Raw genomic sequence first — 19,230 nt, forward strand, 5'->3', positions numbered from 1 at the left:
TCTATACATGTATAAAGGAGTATAACGAGGGCCTGTCATGGCTCTATAGATGTATAAAGAGAACCTGTCATGGCTCTATACATGTATAAAGAGGACCTGTTATGGCTCTATACATGTATATAGAGGACCTGTCGAGACACTTTACATGTAAAGGAATATAAAGAGGACCTGCCATGGCTCTATAAATGTATATAGGAGTATAAAGAGGACCTGTCATGGCTCTATACATGTATAAAGGAGTATAACGAGGGCCTGTCATGGCTCTATAGATGTATAAAGAGGGCCTGTCATGGCTCTATACATTCATATAGGCGTATAAAAGGACCTGCCATGGCTCTATACATGTATCCAGGAGTATAGGGACCTGTGAATTGCCGGTGGCCACAATGTCTTTTGCGCAAACTAATCAATGTACGCTGATTGTGTTTTTTTTTGGTACCAAAAATATGTAGAAGAATACATATTGGCCTAAACTGAAGAAAATAGTTTATTTTTCTAAATTTTGGGGATATTTATTATAGCAAAAAGTAAAAATATATATATATTTATAGCACAAAAAATAAAAACCGCAGAGGTGATCCAATATCACCAAAAGAAAGCTCTATTTGTGGGAAAAAAAGGACATCAATTTTATTTTAGTAGCGGAGCTGGCGGACCGGGCTGGCGGGCATCAGTATGCTGCCCCCCTAAAAGTGCTGCCTGGTACCCATGGTACCACCCGGTCCCATCATAGGGCCAGCCCTGCTCTGCACACATGTTCCATCACTTTACCCCCATGTACATATGCGTCATCACTGCGCACATGTTCCCTCTAGGGCACAGGTGTCAAACATAAGGCAGAATCCGGCCCTCCAGGCCATTTAATGTGGTCCTCGCACCTCCAGCCCTCCTCTGGTCCTCCTCCAGACCTTTACTTTCTGCTTTTAAGCAATGTATCCAGCTTCTTCCCAGCAGCAACAGCATAAGGAAAGGGGGGTGCACTGTGATGTAAGTGAGAGTGGGGGACTCAACTTCTGATGGTGGGGTGGCTCTTGACATCTAATGTAAGGGGAGGGTATGCATTGGACATTTAATCTTACAGATACAACTGGCCCTTTTGAGGGCAATCATAATGCTGATGCGGGCCAGAATGAAATTGAGTTTGACACCCCTGCTCTAGGGTGACCACGTGTCCCAGATTGCCCGGGACAGTCCCGCATTTTGCAGGTCTGTTGCCGGGTAGGGTGACCACATTTCCAAACTACCATTCAGGGACACCCTCCCTTCCCAAAAATCATCTTGTGCTGTAATGAAACAGCACAGTGATTGGACACAAGAGGCGGGATTTATGATTTCTCCAATCACAATCAGGGGGTGGGATTGTGCTCCTCCAGGCATTCCCAGCCAGGACAAGTACTTCAGTGAGTAAAGCGGTGATGTGGCAGCCTTTTTTGGGGGCATCAGATTGGCCCGGGGGGTGGCTATGTCAGTTTAATTCCGGGACACTGTATTGTCCTGGAATGAATGTGCCCAGGACAGACCTGCAAAATGCGGGACTGTCCCGGGCAATCCAGGACACGTGGTCACCCTAGTCCCTGGCACCTTCATTCCAGGACAATACAATGTCCTGGAATGAAACTGACACAGCCACCCCCCAAGCCAAACTAATGCCCCCAAAAATGGCTGCCACATCACCGCTTTACTTACTGACAGTACTTGTCCTGGCTGGGAATGCCTGGAGGAGCACAGTCCCCGCCCCCTGCTTGTAAATGGAGAAATCATAAATCCCGCCTCTTGTGTCCAATCACTGTGCTGTGATTCGTTACCGCACAAGTTGATTTTTGGGAGGGGGGGTGTCCCTGAAGGGTAGTTTGGAAATGTGGTCACCCTACACGCGCCCACGCGATCACATGTACGGACCAATGTAAGGGTACATCGGTTTGCGCAGCCGAGCCGCCTTCCCGCAGTATTACTGCAGTGGGCAGTCGGCAAGTAGTTAAACAGTGCATTGAGGTTGCTTGTAAGTTGGAGACATCCTGTAAGTAGAGATGTGCAGAACGGTTCGCCGGTGAATAGTTCCCGGCAAACATCGCTTGTTCACGTTCGCCGCCGCGGGCGAACATATGTGATGTTCGACCCGCCTCCTATTTATTAACATTGAGCAAACTTTGACCCTCTACCTCACAGTCAGCAGACACATTCCAGCCAATCAGCAGCATACCCTCCCTCCCTGACCCTCCCACCTCTAGGGCAGCATCCATTTTAGATTCATTCTGAACCTGCATTCTTAGTGAGAGGAGGGACAGTGTTGCTGCTGCTGATTTTATAGGGAAAGCGAGAGCTAGGCCAGTGTACTCCAGTCCTGAAAGACTCATCTGATCTCTGCTGTTAGAACAGCACCCCAAACAGCCCTTGTTAGGGCTAATCAATCAGTCTGCTTTTTCTCTGTAATCTGTGCTGCGTGGTTTACAGAGAGAGAGAGAGAGAGAGTGTGTAATTTTTTGGAGTTAGGCAGGCTTGTCAGTTAATGTTACAGTGTGTAGAGGATATATATACATCCCAGGAGTTGTAAATATATTTATACACTGTATAGTTTAGTTAGATTAGAGGTGCAGGGTGCTGTGTAATATAAAGGGGTCCAGTGGTGCAGGGTACTATGTAAAGGGGCCCAGAGCTGTGGGGTGCTGTATAATGTAAGGGGCCCAGTGGTGCAAGCTGCTGTGTAATATAAAGGGGTCCAGTGGTGCTGGGTGCTATGTAGAGGGGCCCAGAGCTGTGGGGTGCTGTGTAATATAAGGGGCCCAGTGGCAGAGGTGTATTTAGGTTTTGTGCTGCCCTAGGCCTGACTAAACTCGCGCACCCCCTAATTTAAATATGACACACCCCTTCCTGGCAAGGTCACGCCCCTTTCTGTTTAAGACCAGCCCTAAAAAAATGAGTGGGGACACTAGTTCTGAATTCCCTTAATATGCATAGATTTCCCCCCCCCCCTTTAATCTATCCACAATTAAAAACAAAGTGTAGTCTATAGTTCTACTTTAAGCACACATTTCTGATAATTTTATGGAGAGGACTAAGAAGATATAACCATGGAAATGGTGCAGCAGAACCCCCCCCCCCCCCCCACAGTTGCAGAATGCCGGCCGCCTGCATACCAGAAGCAGTGCGGCCACTTTATGGGGGCGCTAGACTAATTTGCCTCTCAGCCCAGTCCGCCCCATAAGACTGCCGCTACACTAACAGTGTAGCGCAAGCCGGCGGGGACTCTTTCTATGCTGCCCCCCTGCAAAGTGCTGCCCTAGGCCTGGGCCTTATTGGCCTAGGCCAGGATACAGCTCTGCCCAGTGGTGCAGGGTGCTGTGTAATAAAAAGGGGCCCAGAGGTGCAGGGTGCTGTGTAATGTAAGGGGCCCAGTGGTGCAGGGTGCTGTGTAATATAAAGGGGTCCAGTGGTGCAGTGCTGTGTAATGTAAAGGGGTCCAGAGGTGCAGTGCTGTGTAATGTAAAGGGGTCCAGAGGTGCAGGGTACTGTTCAATGTAAAGGGGTCCAGAGGTGCAAGGGGCTGTGTAATGTAAGGGGCCCAGTGGTGCAGGGGCTGTGTAATGTAAAGGGGTCCAGAGGTGCAGGGTGCTGTGTAATGTAAGGGGCCCAGTGGTGCAGGGGGCTGTGTAATATAAAGGGGTCCAGAGGTGCAGGGTGCTGTGTAATGTAAAGGGGTCCAGTGATGCAGGGTGCTTTATAGAGGGGTCCAGAGCTGTGGGGTGCTGTGTAATGTAAGGGGCCCAGTGGTGCAGGGGGCTGTGTAGTGTAAAGGGGTCCAAGAGATGCAGGGTGCTGAGTAATGTAAAGGGCCCCAGAGGTGCAGGGTGCTGTGTAATATAAAGGGGTCCAGTGGTGCAGGGTGCTGTGTAATAAAAAGGGACCCAGAGGTGCAGGGTGCTGTGTAATGTAAAGGGGTCCAGAGGTGCAAGGTGCTGTGTAATATACAGGGGTCCAGTGGTGCAGGGTGCTGTGTAATGTAAAGGGGTCCAGAGGTGCAAGGTGCTGTGTAATGTAAAGGGGCAACGCAGAGAGAGGAGTCTGAAGAAGAGGAGTCAGAGGAGGAAGGTGGCTTTGAGGAGGTGGAAGACCAACCACAGCAGGCATCCCAGGGGGCTTGTTGTCACCTTTCAGGGACCCTTGGTGTTTTGGACGTGGCTGGGTGGAGGAAGAGACATTCAATGACGTCAGTGAGGACAAGGAACAGGACATGGCTAGCTTGGTATCCAACTTTGTGTAAATTGGGAGTTTGCGGTTGTGCAAATGGACTATTTGCGGTTGCTTGCGGTGCGTTAAACGGGGAGTTTGGTCTGTCACTGTGAACCCTAACCCTAACCCTGTCTGTAACCCTAACCCTTACACTACCTGATCGATACAACATCATACCTGATGTTTTAAAGCACGTTATTCCAAACAATTTAGGAATGTTAGGTTATTTATGCACTTTAAAGCGGGGGTTCACCCTATAAACCCAAAAACATTTTTTTTTTTTTCCTCTACCATAAAATCAGGCATTGTAGCGCGAGCTACAGTATGCCTGTCCCGATTCTTTTATCCCCGTACTCACCTTGTACTCGTACATCGAAGATACCGACTCCCCTCGGGGAATGGGCGTGCCTATGGAGACGGAGGATGATTGACGGCCGGCTCTGGCGCGTCACGCTTCTCTGGAAATAGCCGAAATAGGCTTGGCTCTTCACGGCGCCTGTGCGCAGGCGCCGTGAAGAGCCGAGACCTACTCCGGCTGTCTTCGGGGAGAGTGACGTGCCAGGGCCGGCCGTCAATCATCCTCCCTCTCCATAGGCACGCCCATTCCCCGCGGGAGCCGAAATTTTTAATGTACGAGTACACAGTGAGTACGGGGGTAAAAAAATCGGGACAGGCATACTGTAGCTCGCGCTACAATGCCTGTCTCGATGGAAAAATCATGTCAGTGAGGGTGAACTACCGCTTTAAGGATTAAAAACGGACTCTGCGACAACTACGTAATTTTCCATGGGAGTTTTGCTATGGATCCCCCTCCGGCATGCCACAGTCCAGGTGTTAGTCCCTTTGAAACAACTTTTCCATCACTATTGTGGCCAGAAAGAGTCCCTGTGGGTTTTAAAATTCGCCTGCCCATTGAAGTCTATGGTGGTTCGCCCTTTCGCGAACATTTGCGGAAGTTCGCGTTCGCCGTTCGCGAACGCAAAATTTTAGGTTTGCGCCATCACTACCTGTAAGGAGGTTATTCCACTGCATAGCTTGGTGTCATTTGCAAACACTGAAATGGTACGTTTTAATTCCAGACCCAATATCATTTATAAAGATATTAAAAAGTAAGGGTCCCAACACTGAATCTTGGACAACTAATAACCTTAAATCATTCAGAGTAAGAATTCATTAACAACTAGGGATGAGCCGAACATACCCGGGTTCAGTTCGCACCAGAACGTTTGAACAGACTGACCGTTCGTGCGAACATTTAGAACCCCATTTAAGTCTATGGGACTCGAACGTTCGAATTCAAAAGTGCTCATTTTAAAGCCCAATATGCAAGTTATTGTTGGAAAACGTCTTTGAGAACCCGGGTCTTGTCCCAGGGAACATGTATTATTGCAAAAAAAAGTTTTAAAAACTGTAGTTTTTTCTTGAGCAGCGATTTTAATGATGCTTAAAGTGAAAAAAAAAATTCCTTTAAATATGGTACCTGCTGGGTGTCTATAGTAGTGGCACGTGTTTAGAAATGTCCCTGCACAACATGAGATTACTCTCAGAAAAAAGTAATTTAATACTGCTTGCGGCTTTAATTTAATGTTTGGTCCCTGCCATATGGATAAAAATCATTGAAAAAAATAGCATGAGTTTCCCCGCCACCACTCCCCCCAGTGCCGATCCTGACCTCCCTGGGGCCCTAAGCAAAATGACATGGCATTTTAAAAATGAGAATCGGGGGGGGGGGGGGGGCGCTGACGACAGTGACATGTCACATTAAAAAAGTTGAGAAGAAGCGGGGTGAGGGGGTGTTCTGCTGTCGGAAATGACTCAGCCAGCGAGTTTAGAAGCGGGGTGAGGGGGCGAAAGTTACTTCTCACCAGGCGGGGCCTCTAGTAATTTGGGGGGCCCTTCGCAGCTTTTCGGGGCCCTAAGCGGCTTGCATAGTGAGCCTATAGCGAGGATCGGCCCTGACAAAACCGTTTGGCCCTATATACTTTGAACAGCAGTATACAGGCGGTGCAAACAAGATAAGGACTGTAGGTTTCTTAAGTAGAATCAGAACCATGTCATACTTTGCTCCTGCATATTGCACAATTTCCTAAAGAGACCCTCAACAAACTACATGACACTTGTGCCTGATGAGGCCACTGATGTTCCAGTGGTGGTGGCCCGTGAGACTGTCCATACAGGCTTGGCCCCCCAAAGTGCACGTGCTGTGTGGCAACAATATGTCGATTATTTTAGGGGTACAATGCCAGACCTTGGCTCAATAAATTATTTTTTTGGGAAAGAAAAATTCTAGAAAAAAGGGGGGTTGCCATCCGGGGCCCCCTTTGAACAAATTCTGTGAAGAACTCCTGTTCTCTGAAGGCCTCCTAATGGAAGTCAAAATGTATAAAAAAAAACTAATGTCAGTCAAGCCTTAGCTTTCTCCCCATATGTAACCCACAAACTCATCCACTGATCATAAAGTCCAAAAATCAAGTTTCGTATCATCATACTACATGATCGTTTTCACAACGTTTTCTACCGACTGTGAACGACGTTCTCACTCACGCAATATCCCTTTATACACTATTAAATAGCATACGTGCAGTAACAGCATCTGCGTGTATGTGCAATTAAATAGCACACGTCCACTAACACTGAGTACTATGTTTAGGTGTAAACTAAACACTATGCAGGCAATACAACACGTTAGAGCACTGCATCTAGCACAATCTACTGCCTAACAATAGGAATAGCTGATCTAGCTAAGCTATACAGTGTATAAATATATGTACAACGCAAGGATGTATATATATCCTCTACACACTGTAAATTTAACTAAACTGACTAGCCTTCCTGCTCTATCTATCTATCTGGTAAAAAAAGACACTGTGTCTCTATCTATCTCTCTCTCTCTAACTGTCTGACTGTTCTTTTCTTTAACAAAGCTGGAACACACTACACGCGGCCTTATAAGCGGCCTTATATAGTGTGGGGCTTGTACTAAACCCCCTGAGCCATAATTGGCCAAAGCCACCCTGGCTTTGGCCAATTGTGGTTCTTCGTTTTTTGCGCCTTGTGATTGGCCAAGCATGCAGGGTCATGGTGCATGCTTGGATAAATCCTCAGCACGCAACGCCGCAGTGAATTAAGGGCCGACGCGCGTCACTCGAATTTGGCGCGAACGACCCGTTTTGTTCGAAATTCGTCGAACGTACGAACAGACGATGTTCGAGTCGAACATACGTTCGAGTCGAACACAAAGCTCATCCCTATTTACAACTACTCTCTGAATTCTGTCTTTTAGACAGTTTTCTATTAATTTACAAACTGATCTTGCCAAGCCTATAAACTTTACCTTACACATTAGCTGTGTGTGGGGAACTGTGTCAAACGTTTTTGCAAAATCAAAGTAAACTACGTCCAAGGTGCGCCCTACTCCTCCTCAAAAAAAAAAATTAGGTTTGTTTGACAACTTCTGTCTTTCATGAATCCATGCTGTCTGTTGCTTAAAATATTTTTTTCCAGCAAAAACTCATTAATGTGGGCTTTTATTAAACTCTCCAGTATCTTCCCGACTTTAGAAGTTAAACTAATAGGTCTATAGTTACTTATACTTTGATCCCTTTTTAAAGTATGGCACTAAATTGACCATATGCCAATCCAGCTGTGGCGGCCCGTCCATAGGGTGCGCATGGGCTAGGCCCCCCCCCCCCATCCAAGCAGTCACAAAAAAAACCTGGCCCTTTAAGAAAAAAAAAGTCCTCCAGTGCACTGTGTTCGGGCGCCGATGTGATTGCAGACACAGCGTTTCAATTTTCAGGTTTTAAACTGTCTGGCGCATTCTATCACGCCAGATAGCTTCCGGAGCGGCGCCTGTAGTGTATATATTTGGCTGGGTGAATGATAGACTGCACCGCCCTAGGACATGTGCGGTGCTGTCTATCGTAGTTACGTCACTTCCAGGTTTCGCTGTGCATGGGATAACCGGAAGTGACATCGGCAGCTCCATGGAATGCACATCGCGAGCGGAGCTGCATTAGGTAGGTAATGTTATCTACATTTAGATGGCTTGGCATGGCTGCACTGATCGAACAGAAGCTAAACAAAACACCACAAGGCTTTACTCTCTGGGTACAAACACGGAATGTGATTGGCTAGGATAGGCTGTGCAGCGTGCACCTGACTTAGTGAGCCCCGCCCCTCCTCCTCCCATCCAGGAAGTGTGTGTGCAGTGTATTTTGCGTGGTCAGGTGTCTTCATAGGTATACACTGCCAGGAAGAAGCCTGTTCTTCTCTGGACACCTCCTGTCTTAAGCCTCGGGTATGTGCTAATAGAGAGCCACCTACATACCATAGTCACATGTATAGGCTGTCTTAGGGCCCTTTCACACACACGGACAAACGGTCCGTTTATTACAAGTCCATTTACGGACTTGTAATGTATCCCTATGGGATTGCAGACGTTAGCGGATGATGCATCCGCTAACGTCCGCAACCATCCGCGTCCGCAAAGATCCGTTTTTGCGGACGGAAGAAAACCCTATTTTTCTTCCGTCTGGCGGAACGGATCGGATGAATACAGGCACACGGTCCGTATTCATCCGATTCCCCATAGGGGAGAGCGGAGGAGAGACAGGGCAGTCTCTGCACTGTGTGCCGGGACCGCCCTGTCCGCCGACAGCTCAGCGGGGATTAACGGAGGAATCCCCGCTGAGCCAAGCGGGCTAACGGAGCGGATCAATACGGATCCGCTCCGTGTGAAAGAGCCCTTAGGTTGTATAGTGTCAGCTCAGCCTGTACTGGACCCCCATCACATGACAGCACAAGGTTTACTTTGTGAGCTCATTGTGTGGAATCAGGTGGCTATGTCCCTTCTCTGTATTAATACCTGTGCCTTAGTTATTTAGATTAACTCATGCTTTATCCCTTCCTATACATTGTATTAGATGCCCCCTACCTTGATGGTTGGTGTATGTATTGGGGCAATGTGTGTGTATTCCTGTAATGTGTGTCATGTTCATTGTAAATGTGACATCTCTTGCATTGCGTGTACTTTAGCACTCCCCAATTTGTTATTCTGTACTTTACTCCAGACCTTCCATGCTAAACAAAAAGGTCTTATCATTTTTTGCAAGCCTCCTGTCCTCCCAGCACAAATGGTTTGAAAACAGATCTCTAAAAAAAGAAAGAAAAAAAGAAGCTTGACCCTGGGGTGTCACACTTCCAGGATAGCTGAGCACTTAGGCCCCTTTCACACTGGGGCACCCATAGCATCGGTGGTAAAACGGCGATATTTTTACCGCCGATGCTATGGGCGGATTTGCGGCACAGTTTGGTCGCTAGCGGTGCAGTTTTAACCCTTGCTAGCGGCCGAAAAAGGGTTAAAACTGCTACAGCAGCGGTGTGCGGGTGGTATAGCCGCGCTGTCTCATGGATTTCAATGGGCAACAGCGGTAAAGGAGCAGTATACACACTACTTCTTCACCGCCCCAAATATGCGGCTAGCAGGACTTTTTTTCTCATCCTGCCAGCGCATCGCCTCAGTGTGAAAGCACTTGGGCTTTCACACTGAGACTGCAGGAAAGGAGTTTTCAGGCGGTATTTAGGCGCTATTTTTAGCACTAAAACGCCTGAAAAACTCCTCAGTGTGAAAGAGACCTTAAATTCCATTAGAATGCACTCTTGTTGTGAGCTGGATAGCATTTCTGTGCATTTGGATCTCTCATCTCTGTAGGAATACATTGTGATGTCACCTGTGCCCAGGGAAGCTGATCAAGCAGTACAGCCAGCCCTTCTGTACTGGGACCAGGCCCCATTAGTTTAAAAGGGGGGCCCGGTCCTGCTGACCAGGATGGCTGTCTGTACTGTCTTATTGCACTGTCAGCTTCTCCTCCTCTTTCTCCCTCTGGCTGCACTGCGGGGGGATTGGTTCTAGCACATGCGCCACTTCCATCTGCTGTCTGTGCCCCTTTCCTTCGCAGCGCTGCCTCCTCTCCTCTCCTGCTGGCAGCTACTGCAGGCACACAGATTAATGTTTGAGGATGGAGAGCGTAGAAAGGGACCAATAAATATGTAATTTTCTGGCCCCTTTCTTTCCTAAATGAACACAGTAAGCGATTGGTTCCAATCACCCCTTTGTCCATTACTGAAGCATAGTAAATTGTATTTACTAATTACTATGCTTCAGTCTATGAATGAGTAGGAAGCCTTAGAGGGCTTCCTATTATTTCATCTGTGCAGCTGAGCTTGCAGAGAAAGGTACTGATAAATCAATGTCCCCAGTCACTTTCAGCTAGGGAGCCCCATCATTTCTAACAGCAGCCCTGCCTGTGCCTCTCAAAAGCATCAGGCCATTTTATTTATAAATATATATATTTTTTTCTGGGCAATATGTTTACAGGTGGCTTTTTACCTTCTTCCCAGACCGCATAACGCATGTATACTGCAAAAGGTACGGTGGGCCTTGGCATCCAGCTATCCCACATATGCGTCCACAACAGTCAAAGGTTGTGTTATGAGTCTTTATATTCTCATCGCACACATTCCTGGATTAAAGGCTCCTCTGTAGTGTGTACTGCAGCGATCACCAGCTGGACACTGGATATATCACAGATAAGTATACGTTCGCCAGCACGCCATGATCTTCAATTGTAGTCCAAAATGTTTATTGTAGATTCGCAGAAAGATCCCATTACAATAGGAGTGCAACATTTTGTAGCCTACATTTTGTGTCCTGCGTGGCTCCGAACTTTGCACTTATCCTGTTATAATGTGATATTTCTGCAATAAAAGTTTTAGACTGCAATTCAAGATCCATGGTGTGCTGGTGAACATGTGTATTTATTTGAAAAGAAAAATGTTCTCCCAGTGGGAAAAAAACACTGCGCTAAAACAAATAACAAAAGTGAGGATGTCCCAAAATTGATATAAGGGAAATAAAGCTGCCAGTACCAATTACCTAGAAAACCAAAAGTAAAAGAGCAATATGTAAAAATAAGATACAGCGCTAAAGTGAAAATCTGAATAAAAATGATATAAAATATTATATAAAAAAATAAACAAGTGTATATTGAATAATTATGTGAAGTGATAAAAACTTATTTGGAAACAAGCAACCGTGAAGACAGAAGTTTCAAACTAGAAAAGTTCATGAAATGTGATTCGTATCATAATGAAGGTTGAGCAAAGGAATCTTCTTCCACCAAGGAAAAACACCCAGTGAGTGAGATGTAGTCTCCTTACCGCAGATAAAGGACCGTCATTACAGCGGTCTAAGTAGACACAGGGATAATTAAAGTCTTCTCAAACAAACTTGCTTCAAAGTATACAGGAAAATTACTCCAAAGAACTTTCTCCAAAGAATGAATGGATGCTTCAATCACTCATGAAATAAGAAACAAAAAGGGGAACCCATAGCGTGATACTGCTTGAAAATGGGTTTATTGGGCTAATACAAATTGCACTTACAGTTATGTTGGTAAACACGTGCGATAGGTACAAGTATGGAAGGGATGCAGCATCTCCTCGGGTCCTCTCCTGTTTGCTAGGCTCCGTAACTGCGATCCTCCGTAATCAAAAGGGTGATGACTTTCCACTGCAAGGCCACACCACACAAGGCCACACAGGTGTAGCCTTGCAGTGGAACGTCATCACGCTTTTGCTTGTTTCCAAATACGTTTTTATCACTTCACATAATTATTCAATATACACTTGTTTATTTTTTTATATAATATTTTATAGAATTTTTATTCAGATTTTCACTTTAGCACTGTACCTTATTTTTACATATGTGTATTTATTTGGTTGTGTTATGAGAATGCGTTCTCAGTACACTGGCTGAGCAGTTGATGACAGCTCCCTGTCAAGGCTTCTGATCAGGAGGCATAAGATGAGTTTTGCGTTATGTGATCACTGTGAGAGCCAATCACAATGGTCACATAATCAGAAAGCTACACTGCCTCTCTCCATTAAAGCATATTTAAAGGGGAGTTCCAGACATTTTTGTGTTTAATAAAAGTCAGCAGCTACAAAAAGTGTAGCTGCTGGCTTTTAATAAACAGACACTTACCTGTCCCTTGGTCCAGCGATGTGGCCACCTGAACCCTCAGTTCTCTCTCCGGCGTCGACATTGCAGGTGTGGGCACCCGGCTGTGACAGCTTGTGGTTTTAAATCCGGGGTCGCGCTGCGCCTCTGAAATACCTACGCAGTGTGTGCAATTTTAAAAGTGTGACATGCTAGGTATCTATTTACACGGTGTAACATCATCTTTCACATTATACAAAAAAAGGGCTAATTTTACTGTTTATTTTTCTTTAAATTCATGAAAGTGTCTTTTCCCCCAAAAAATGCGTTTGAAAGACCACTGCACAAAGACTGTGTGACATATTGCAACAATCTGCATTTTATTCTCTAGATTCTCTGCTAAAAATATACATAGATATATAATGTTTGGGGGGTTCCAAGTACTTTTCTGTGATGCTGGGGCTGTATAATCTGTCCTGTGATGCTGGGGCTGTATACTCCTGACACTATGAGTGGAATACAGGGGACGGAGTGGGTGGATTATATAAGGGGTGTGGCTTATAAGTGGGAGGGGCCTCACATGGAGGGACGGGGTCTTGCGCCCCCCCATCCTAAAAACTTCACCAGCCGCCACTGCAATCCAGTGGTACCAGTACAGTCATTAATGAGTCCCTAAAGATTAGAAGATGGAGGTTAAGGTGGATAAGCACAAGCCAAGGTTCTTTAGTAAGGTGACACTGCTGGAATAGTGTGTATAGAAGTTTAAATACCTTGGCTCAAAAGCCTACCTTACAGTTTCCAAAATCAGTGTTGGAGTATCCACAAAACATATATCCATTTTGGGAAAAATTAAGGTTTCAGAATGTTTGTGATAGATTATTACCTAAAGTAGAACTATAGGCAAAACTTTATTTTTTCATTTTTGATAGAGCAAGGGATGGTCAAAACCCCTGATTTATTTATTTTCCCCTATCTGTGTCCTGGAGATTTACCTTCATGTCCTGTCCCATAGACAAACATGAAGTAAGAAAAAATCCCTGCAAATTAAAAGAAATCCTTGGGGACCCCCAGGTCACCAGAACTAGTATCTCCATTAGAAGAGTTTCCCCCTATTACTTTTTCGTGGACAGTCCAAACTTTGGGATTTTCTTTTACTTTCACTTTCAATAATAATGGTTAACAGGACAAATTGAGAGGGTAAATCTCCTAAACGGGGGCACAGACAGCAATAAAAACTGCCTGGTGTTTTGATCCCTCTCCACTTCATCCAAAACAAAAAAAAAGTTTTGCCTTTAGTTATACTTTAATCACTTGCCACCACTTACACTTGTAACGTACTTGTACTGCAGCTAAGTGGCTCTTTTGCACGAAATCACATATGTCTATATTTCATGCAATAGCCTCTAGGGTTAAGTGCGTGCCACTGGAGACACGGTCACGCGCTGATTGGACAGAGGGGGAGCCAATCGACGGGTCCGGCAGACCCCATGTCTACCGGCCACCTGCGATCGGTCCCGATGTTGTAAACAAGGCAGATCGTCGTTTTGACAGGGGAAAAGATGGAGATCTTGTGTTTCTGCTAAATAGGAACACGGATCTCTGTCTTCACCCAGTCAGAGCATCCCACACAGTTGGCAATAACCTTTACGCAAACCAATCAATATACACTTATTGGGATTTTTTTACCAAAAATATATAGCAGAATACATATTGGCCAAAATCAGAAGCATTGAATCAAATTTTACAGAGGTTCGATCAGCCAAATTTTCTGCCTGCAGTGGTCCGAATCGCACATTTGTACAAAGACTTCTTCACATCACTCACCCCCCTCAAATCCCCCCACAGCACTGCCCCCTTCACATCACCTGCCCAAACCCCCTCCACATCACCCTTCCCCCCACTACAGCCATGCCCCCTTCACATCACCTCTCCACCCCCCAGCACTGCACCACTTCACATAAACCCCCCCACACACATGCAGCTCTGCCCCTTCACATTACTCCTCCCCACAGCGCTTCCTCCTCACATAAAAAATCCTCCACAGTAGTGTGATCTGTACTCTTCACAGCACCTGTATTAATTTCATATCACATTCCCTTCATTAAATCACCCTTGCATCACAAATCCCCAGTAATATGCTCTGCCCTTTTCACTCCCCTACAGCACTGTCCCCTTTTAAATCACAACCCTAACTCTTCACAGCCCCCAAAACACTGCCTACCTTCACAGCCCCCCACAGAACTGTCAGCCCCCCAAAGCACTGCCTACTTTCCCAGCCCCCCACAGCACTGCCTACCATCACAGCCCCCACAGCACTGTCACAGCCCTCCCCACAGCACTACCTATCTTCACTGCTAACCACAGCACTGTCACAGCCCCCCACAGCACTGCCTTCCTTTATAGTCCCCCACAGCATTTCCTTCCTTCACAGCACTGCCTTCCTTAACAGCCCACCACAGCACTGCCTTTCTTCACAGCCCCCCACAGCACCGCCTACCTTTACAACCCCCCACAGCACTGCCTACCTTCACAACCCCCCACAGCACTGACACAGCCCCCCACAGCACTGTCAAAGCCCCCTAGAGCACTGCCTTCCTTCACAGCCCCACACAACGCTGCCTATCTTCACAGTCCCCCTACAATACTAACCCCCTCCCCTGTTACCCCCCACAGCAGTGTACTTGGCATTTGAATATCCAGCCTTCCCCCTTCAGCACTGCCTCCTCTCACATCACCCCCCCCTCCTCCTGTACTGTCCTCCATCCTTCACTCTCCTACCTTAGATCGAGTGGAGTTTGAGAGGCACCATGATGCTCTGCATTAGGGGTGGGTAATCAACAAAGTATTAGATGGACTTTGGGAGACACAGCTCTGCACTGGATGGGAACAAGAGCTTCTGGCTGTTTTTCATATTAACCAGCAAGTGATTGGTGGCTAGGATGCCTTCTGCACCAGGGATATTACCATGGTGCCTCCCGACATGCAGAGAACAACGGCCTAGACTAGGGAAGAGAAGTGGCTCCTAAATGACGCGATCGCGGGTCCTGATGGGACAGTGGCTCCGTCTGGATCTGGCCAAATGGTCTGCCTATTAGTAATGCCTGGGCAAAATTAATGAAGAAATTAGATTTTTTCCCCCAAAAATGTTTGTGTTTTATAGCAGAAAGTAAAACATATTTTTTTTTTCACAATTGTCGCTTTTTTGTTGTTTATAGCACAAAAGAATAAAAACCGCAGAGGTGATCAAATACCACCAAAAGAAAGCTCTATTTGTGACAATAAAAATACATCAATTTTGTTTGGGTACAGCATCGCACGACTGCACAATTGTCAGTTAAAATAACGCAGTGCAATATCGCAAAAAATTGCCTGGTCATTAAGGGGGTAAACTCTTCTGGGGCTGAAGTGGTTAAAACAAAAGCGTTTTTTAAATATGTAATGTTTCTGTGTCCTTTTAGAGTATGAATTGTATATGGTACAAATTTACACAATCGTCCTAATATGTGAGACAGTTTAAAACATTTCTTATATTACAACATATTTTTTACCATTCTTCAGATAATAACAATGTTTTTGTTTCTCCTTTTGTAGAACACTGTTTGGGAGACAAATCTTATTTCTGTCGGCTGGAAATTCTCTCTCGCTATTGTTCAATGACTGGTTATAGCAGACTCTGCTGTAAGTCCTGCAATTCATCTCTACCTAAAAGTGACCAAAATTCTGGAAAAAATAATAGTATTGAAAATCTTGCCCATTCTTTTTCAACCACACCACGTATCTTTTCTACACCGCTACCAACACCTGTTTACAATGTAATTGTTCCAGCAATCAATGTAACTGAAAAGCCCCAGGACATCAACAGAGTGGATGTTCCATATACAATTATAACACACGAGAATGAGGTTCCTAGACCAAATATCATTCCTCGAAGAAGAAACATTAATGAAAAAATCAAAAACCTGAGGATTCAACAGCTGATTGCAGAAAAATTACAAGAATCCAAGAAAAAGTTACATTAATTGCGAAGATGCTGTTACATCTTTCACAGGACTACCAAGAAGAAATAAATGGCACAAACAAAGAATCATAAACTTTCCTAAAGGCCAATAATGCAATTCAGGAAATATGCCAAGTAAATATACACTGCACTCAAGGAGTGCAGTGTATTTTCTTCAAAGTGGACAAGAAACTCATCATTATTCAAACAATGGATAATGTTAAAAATTACTTCAGGTGTTTTTGTTTTAATCAGAATCATTTTATATACAGTTATTTACTGGTGGTTATGTTTTGATCGTATCTCTAATCTGTTTGTAACAATGCACAATTAGAAAATTTTTGCAATATATAATGTTTCTATTTGCTTCTCTTCATTGCAAAGTGCACTAAGTATATTTCACCATCTGATATGCCACATTTCTTTACAAGATTTCACCCTCCTGTATGCTATTATTTTAAAAGCAGTTCCACTAAAGACTCCTGCATATGGGGTGGGGGGATTGCTTCCTGTGCAGTTTTAGCCTAAAATTTCTTCCCTATTCACCAAACTGTAAATATTGTGCTGAGATACAGTAGGTGTTTGTGATATTGTGTTTTTAGCACGACAGCATCGCGCTGATTCTCGGCGACATGGTGCCGAGATCTCGCCGACATCTCGCACTCACTGGAATAGTGACAGCACATCCCAGCAAGCGCGTCATAGAAGCGACGGGAGATCCGACTTGGATTCCCGCCAATTCTACACATGTGCGGCGTTTGTTATGAATCCTGAGGGGGAAGTCCCCGCCGGATTTTAAATAAAAATCCGGCATGGGTTCCCCCCTCAGGAGCATACCGGGCCCTTAGGTCTGTTATGGGTTGTAAGGAGAGCCCCCCTACGCCGAAAAAAAACGGCGTAGGAGGTCCCCCTACAATCCATACCAGACCCGTATCCAAAGCACGCTACCCGGCCGGCCAGGAAGGGAGTGGGGACGAGCGAGCGCCCCCCCCTCCTGAGCCGTACCAGGCTGCATGCCCTCAACATGGGGGGGTTGGGTGCTCTGGGGCAGGGGGGCGCACTGCGGCCCCCCCACCTCAGAGCACCCTGTCCCCATGTTGATGAGGACAGGGCCCCTTCCCGACAACCCTGGCCGTTGGTTGTCGGGGTATGCGGGCGGGAGGCTTATCGGAATCTGGGAGCCCCCTTTAATAAGGGGGCCCCCAGATACCGGCCCCCCACCCTAAGTGAATGGATATGGGGTACATCGTACCCCTAACCATTCACCTGTAGGAAAAATGTCAAAGTTAATAAACACACCACACAAGGGTTTTTAAAATAATTTATTTTTCTGCTCCGGAGGCTCCCCCTGTCTTCTTTATTAGCTCTTTTACCAGGGGGAGCTTCTTCTTTGACGTCTTCGGGTGGGTGGGGGCCGCCGTCTGGTTCTCTTCCACCACCGGGGGGGTCGCTTTTAAAAAAGCCCCCACCCCCCGGCGGGTTTCCTCCGGCGTCTTCGGCGGGGGGGCTTCTTCTTCCGCTATCCCGACGGGTCTTCTCCGCTATCCGGGGGGTCTTCTCAACTCTCCGGGGGTCTCCTTCTATGTTCGCCGCTCTCCGCTGTTGACTCGGCGCACCCCGGTTCTTCCTCTCGCTGTCCGGTGCCTTCTTCCGTGCTGTACGTCTTCTTCTCCTTCCGTGCTGTGAGTTCTTCTTCCGTGCTGTGACGTCATGTTCTTCACTTCTCTTCTTCTCCCGATGTTGACACGTCGCCTTTCCTCGCTGCAATGACAAGTGCGTAGCTTGCATCCTATTTATATAGACCTCACAATCCCATCATGCTCTGGTACCTACCCATGTGATACCTACCCACATGGGTAGGTATCACATGGGTAGGTACAGAGCATGATGGGACTGTGAGGCCTATATAGGTCCGATGCAAGCCGCGCACACGTCATTGCAGCGAGGAAAGGCGACGTGTCAACATCGGGAGAAGAAGAGAAGTGAAGAACATGACGTCACAGCACGGAAGAAGAACTCACAGCACGGAAGGAGAAGAAGACGTACAGCACGGAAGAAGGCACCGGACAGCGAGAGGAAGAACCGGGGTGCGGAGAGCGGCGAACATAGAAGGAGACCCCCGGAGAGTTGAGAAGACCCCCGGATAGCGGAGAAGACCCGTCGGGATAGCGGAAGAAGAAGCCCCCCGCCGAAGACGCCGGAGGAAACCCGCCGGGGGGTGGGGGCTTTTTTAAAAGCGACCCCCCCCTGGCGGTGGAAGAGAACCAGACGGCGGCCCCCACCCACTCGAAGACGTCAAAGAAGAAGCTCCCCCTGGTAAAAGAGCTAATAAAGAAGACAGGGGGAGCCTCCGGAGCAGAAAAATAAATTATTTTAAAAACCCTTGTGTGGTGTGTTTATTAACTTTGACATTTTTCCTACAGGTGAATGGTTAGGGGTACGATGTACCCCATATCCATTCACTTAGGGTGGGGGGCCGGTATCTGGGGGCCCCCTTATTAAAGGGGGCTCCCAGATTCCGATAAGCCTCCCGCCCGCATACCCCGATAACCAACGGCCAGGGTTGTCGGGAAGGGGCCCTGTCCTCATCAACATGGGGACAGTGCGCCCCCCTGCCCCAGAGCACCCAACCCCCCCATGTTGAAGGCATGCAGCCTGGTACGGCTCAGGAGGGGGGGGGGGCGCTCGCTCGTCCCCACTCCCTTCCTGGCCGGCCGGGTAGCGTGCTTTGGATACGGGTCTGGTATGGATTGTAGGGGGACCTCCTACGCCGTTTTTTTCGGCGTAGGGGGGCTCTCCTTACAACCCATAACAGACCTAAGGGCCCGGTATGCTCCTGAGGGGGGAACCCATGCCGGATTTTTATTTAAAATCCGGCGGGGACTTCCCCCTCAGGATTCATAACAAACGCCGCACACGTGTAGAATTGGCGGGAATCCAAGTCGGATCTCCCGTCGCTTCTATGACGGCTCTGTCTCCATCGCGGCAAGCCAGCTCGGCGCTG

The 19,230-nt window shown here is 46.9% G+C and overlaps 1 protein-coding gene across 3 annotated transcripts in view; it reads left to right on the forward strand.

Moving 5' to 3' along the window:
- The window catches only part of LOC120932444 (A disintegrin and metalloproteinase with thrombospondin motifs 2-like), a 1,658,079-nt gene extending 1,641,777 nt beyond the window's left edge, over window positions 1-16,302 (forward strand). For all 3 annotated transcript variants that reach the window (XM_040344802.1, XM_040344801.1, XM_040344800.1), the window contains exon 22: window positions 15,821-16,302. In XM_040344802.1, coding sequence (XP_040200736.1) covers window positions 15,821-16,248 — 428 coding nt within the window. In that variant the 3' untranslated portion in view covers window positions 16,249-16,302. The remainder of the gene's footprint in view (window positions 1-15,820) is intronic.
- Window positions 16,303-19,230: the final 2,928 nt, after the last annotated feature.

Source organism: Rana temporaria, chromosome 3, assembly GCF_905171775.1.
Source record: "Rana temporaria chromosome 3, aRanTem1.1, whole genome shotgun sequence".
NCBI lineage: Eukaryota > Metazoa > Chordata > Amphibia > Anura > Ranidae > Rana > Rana temporaria.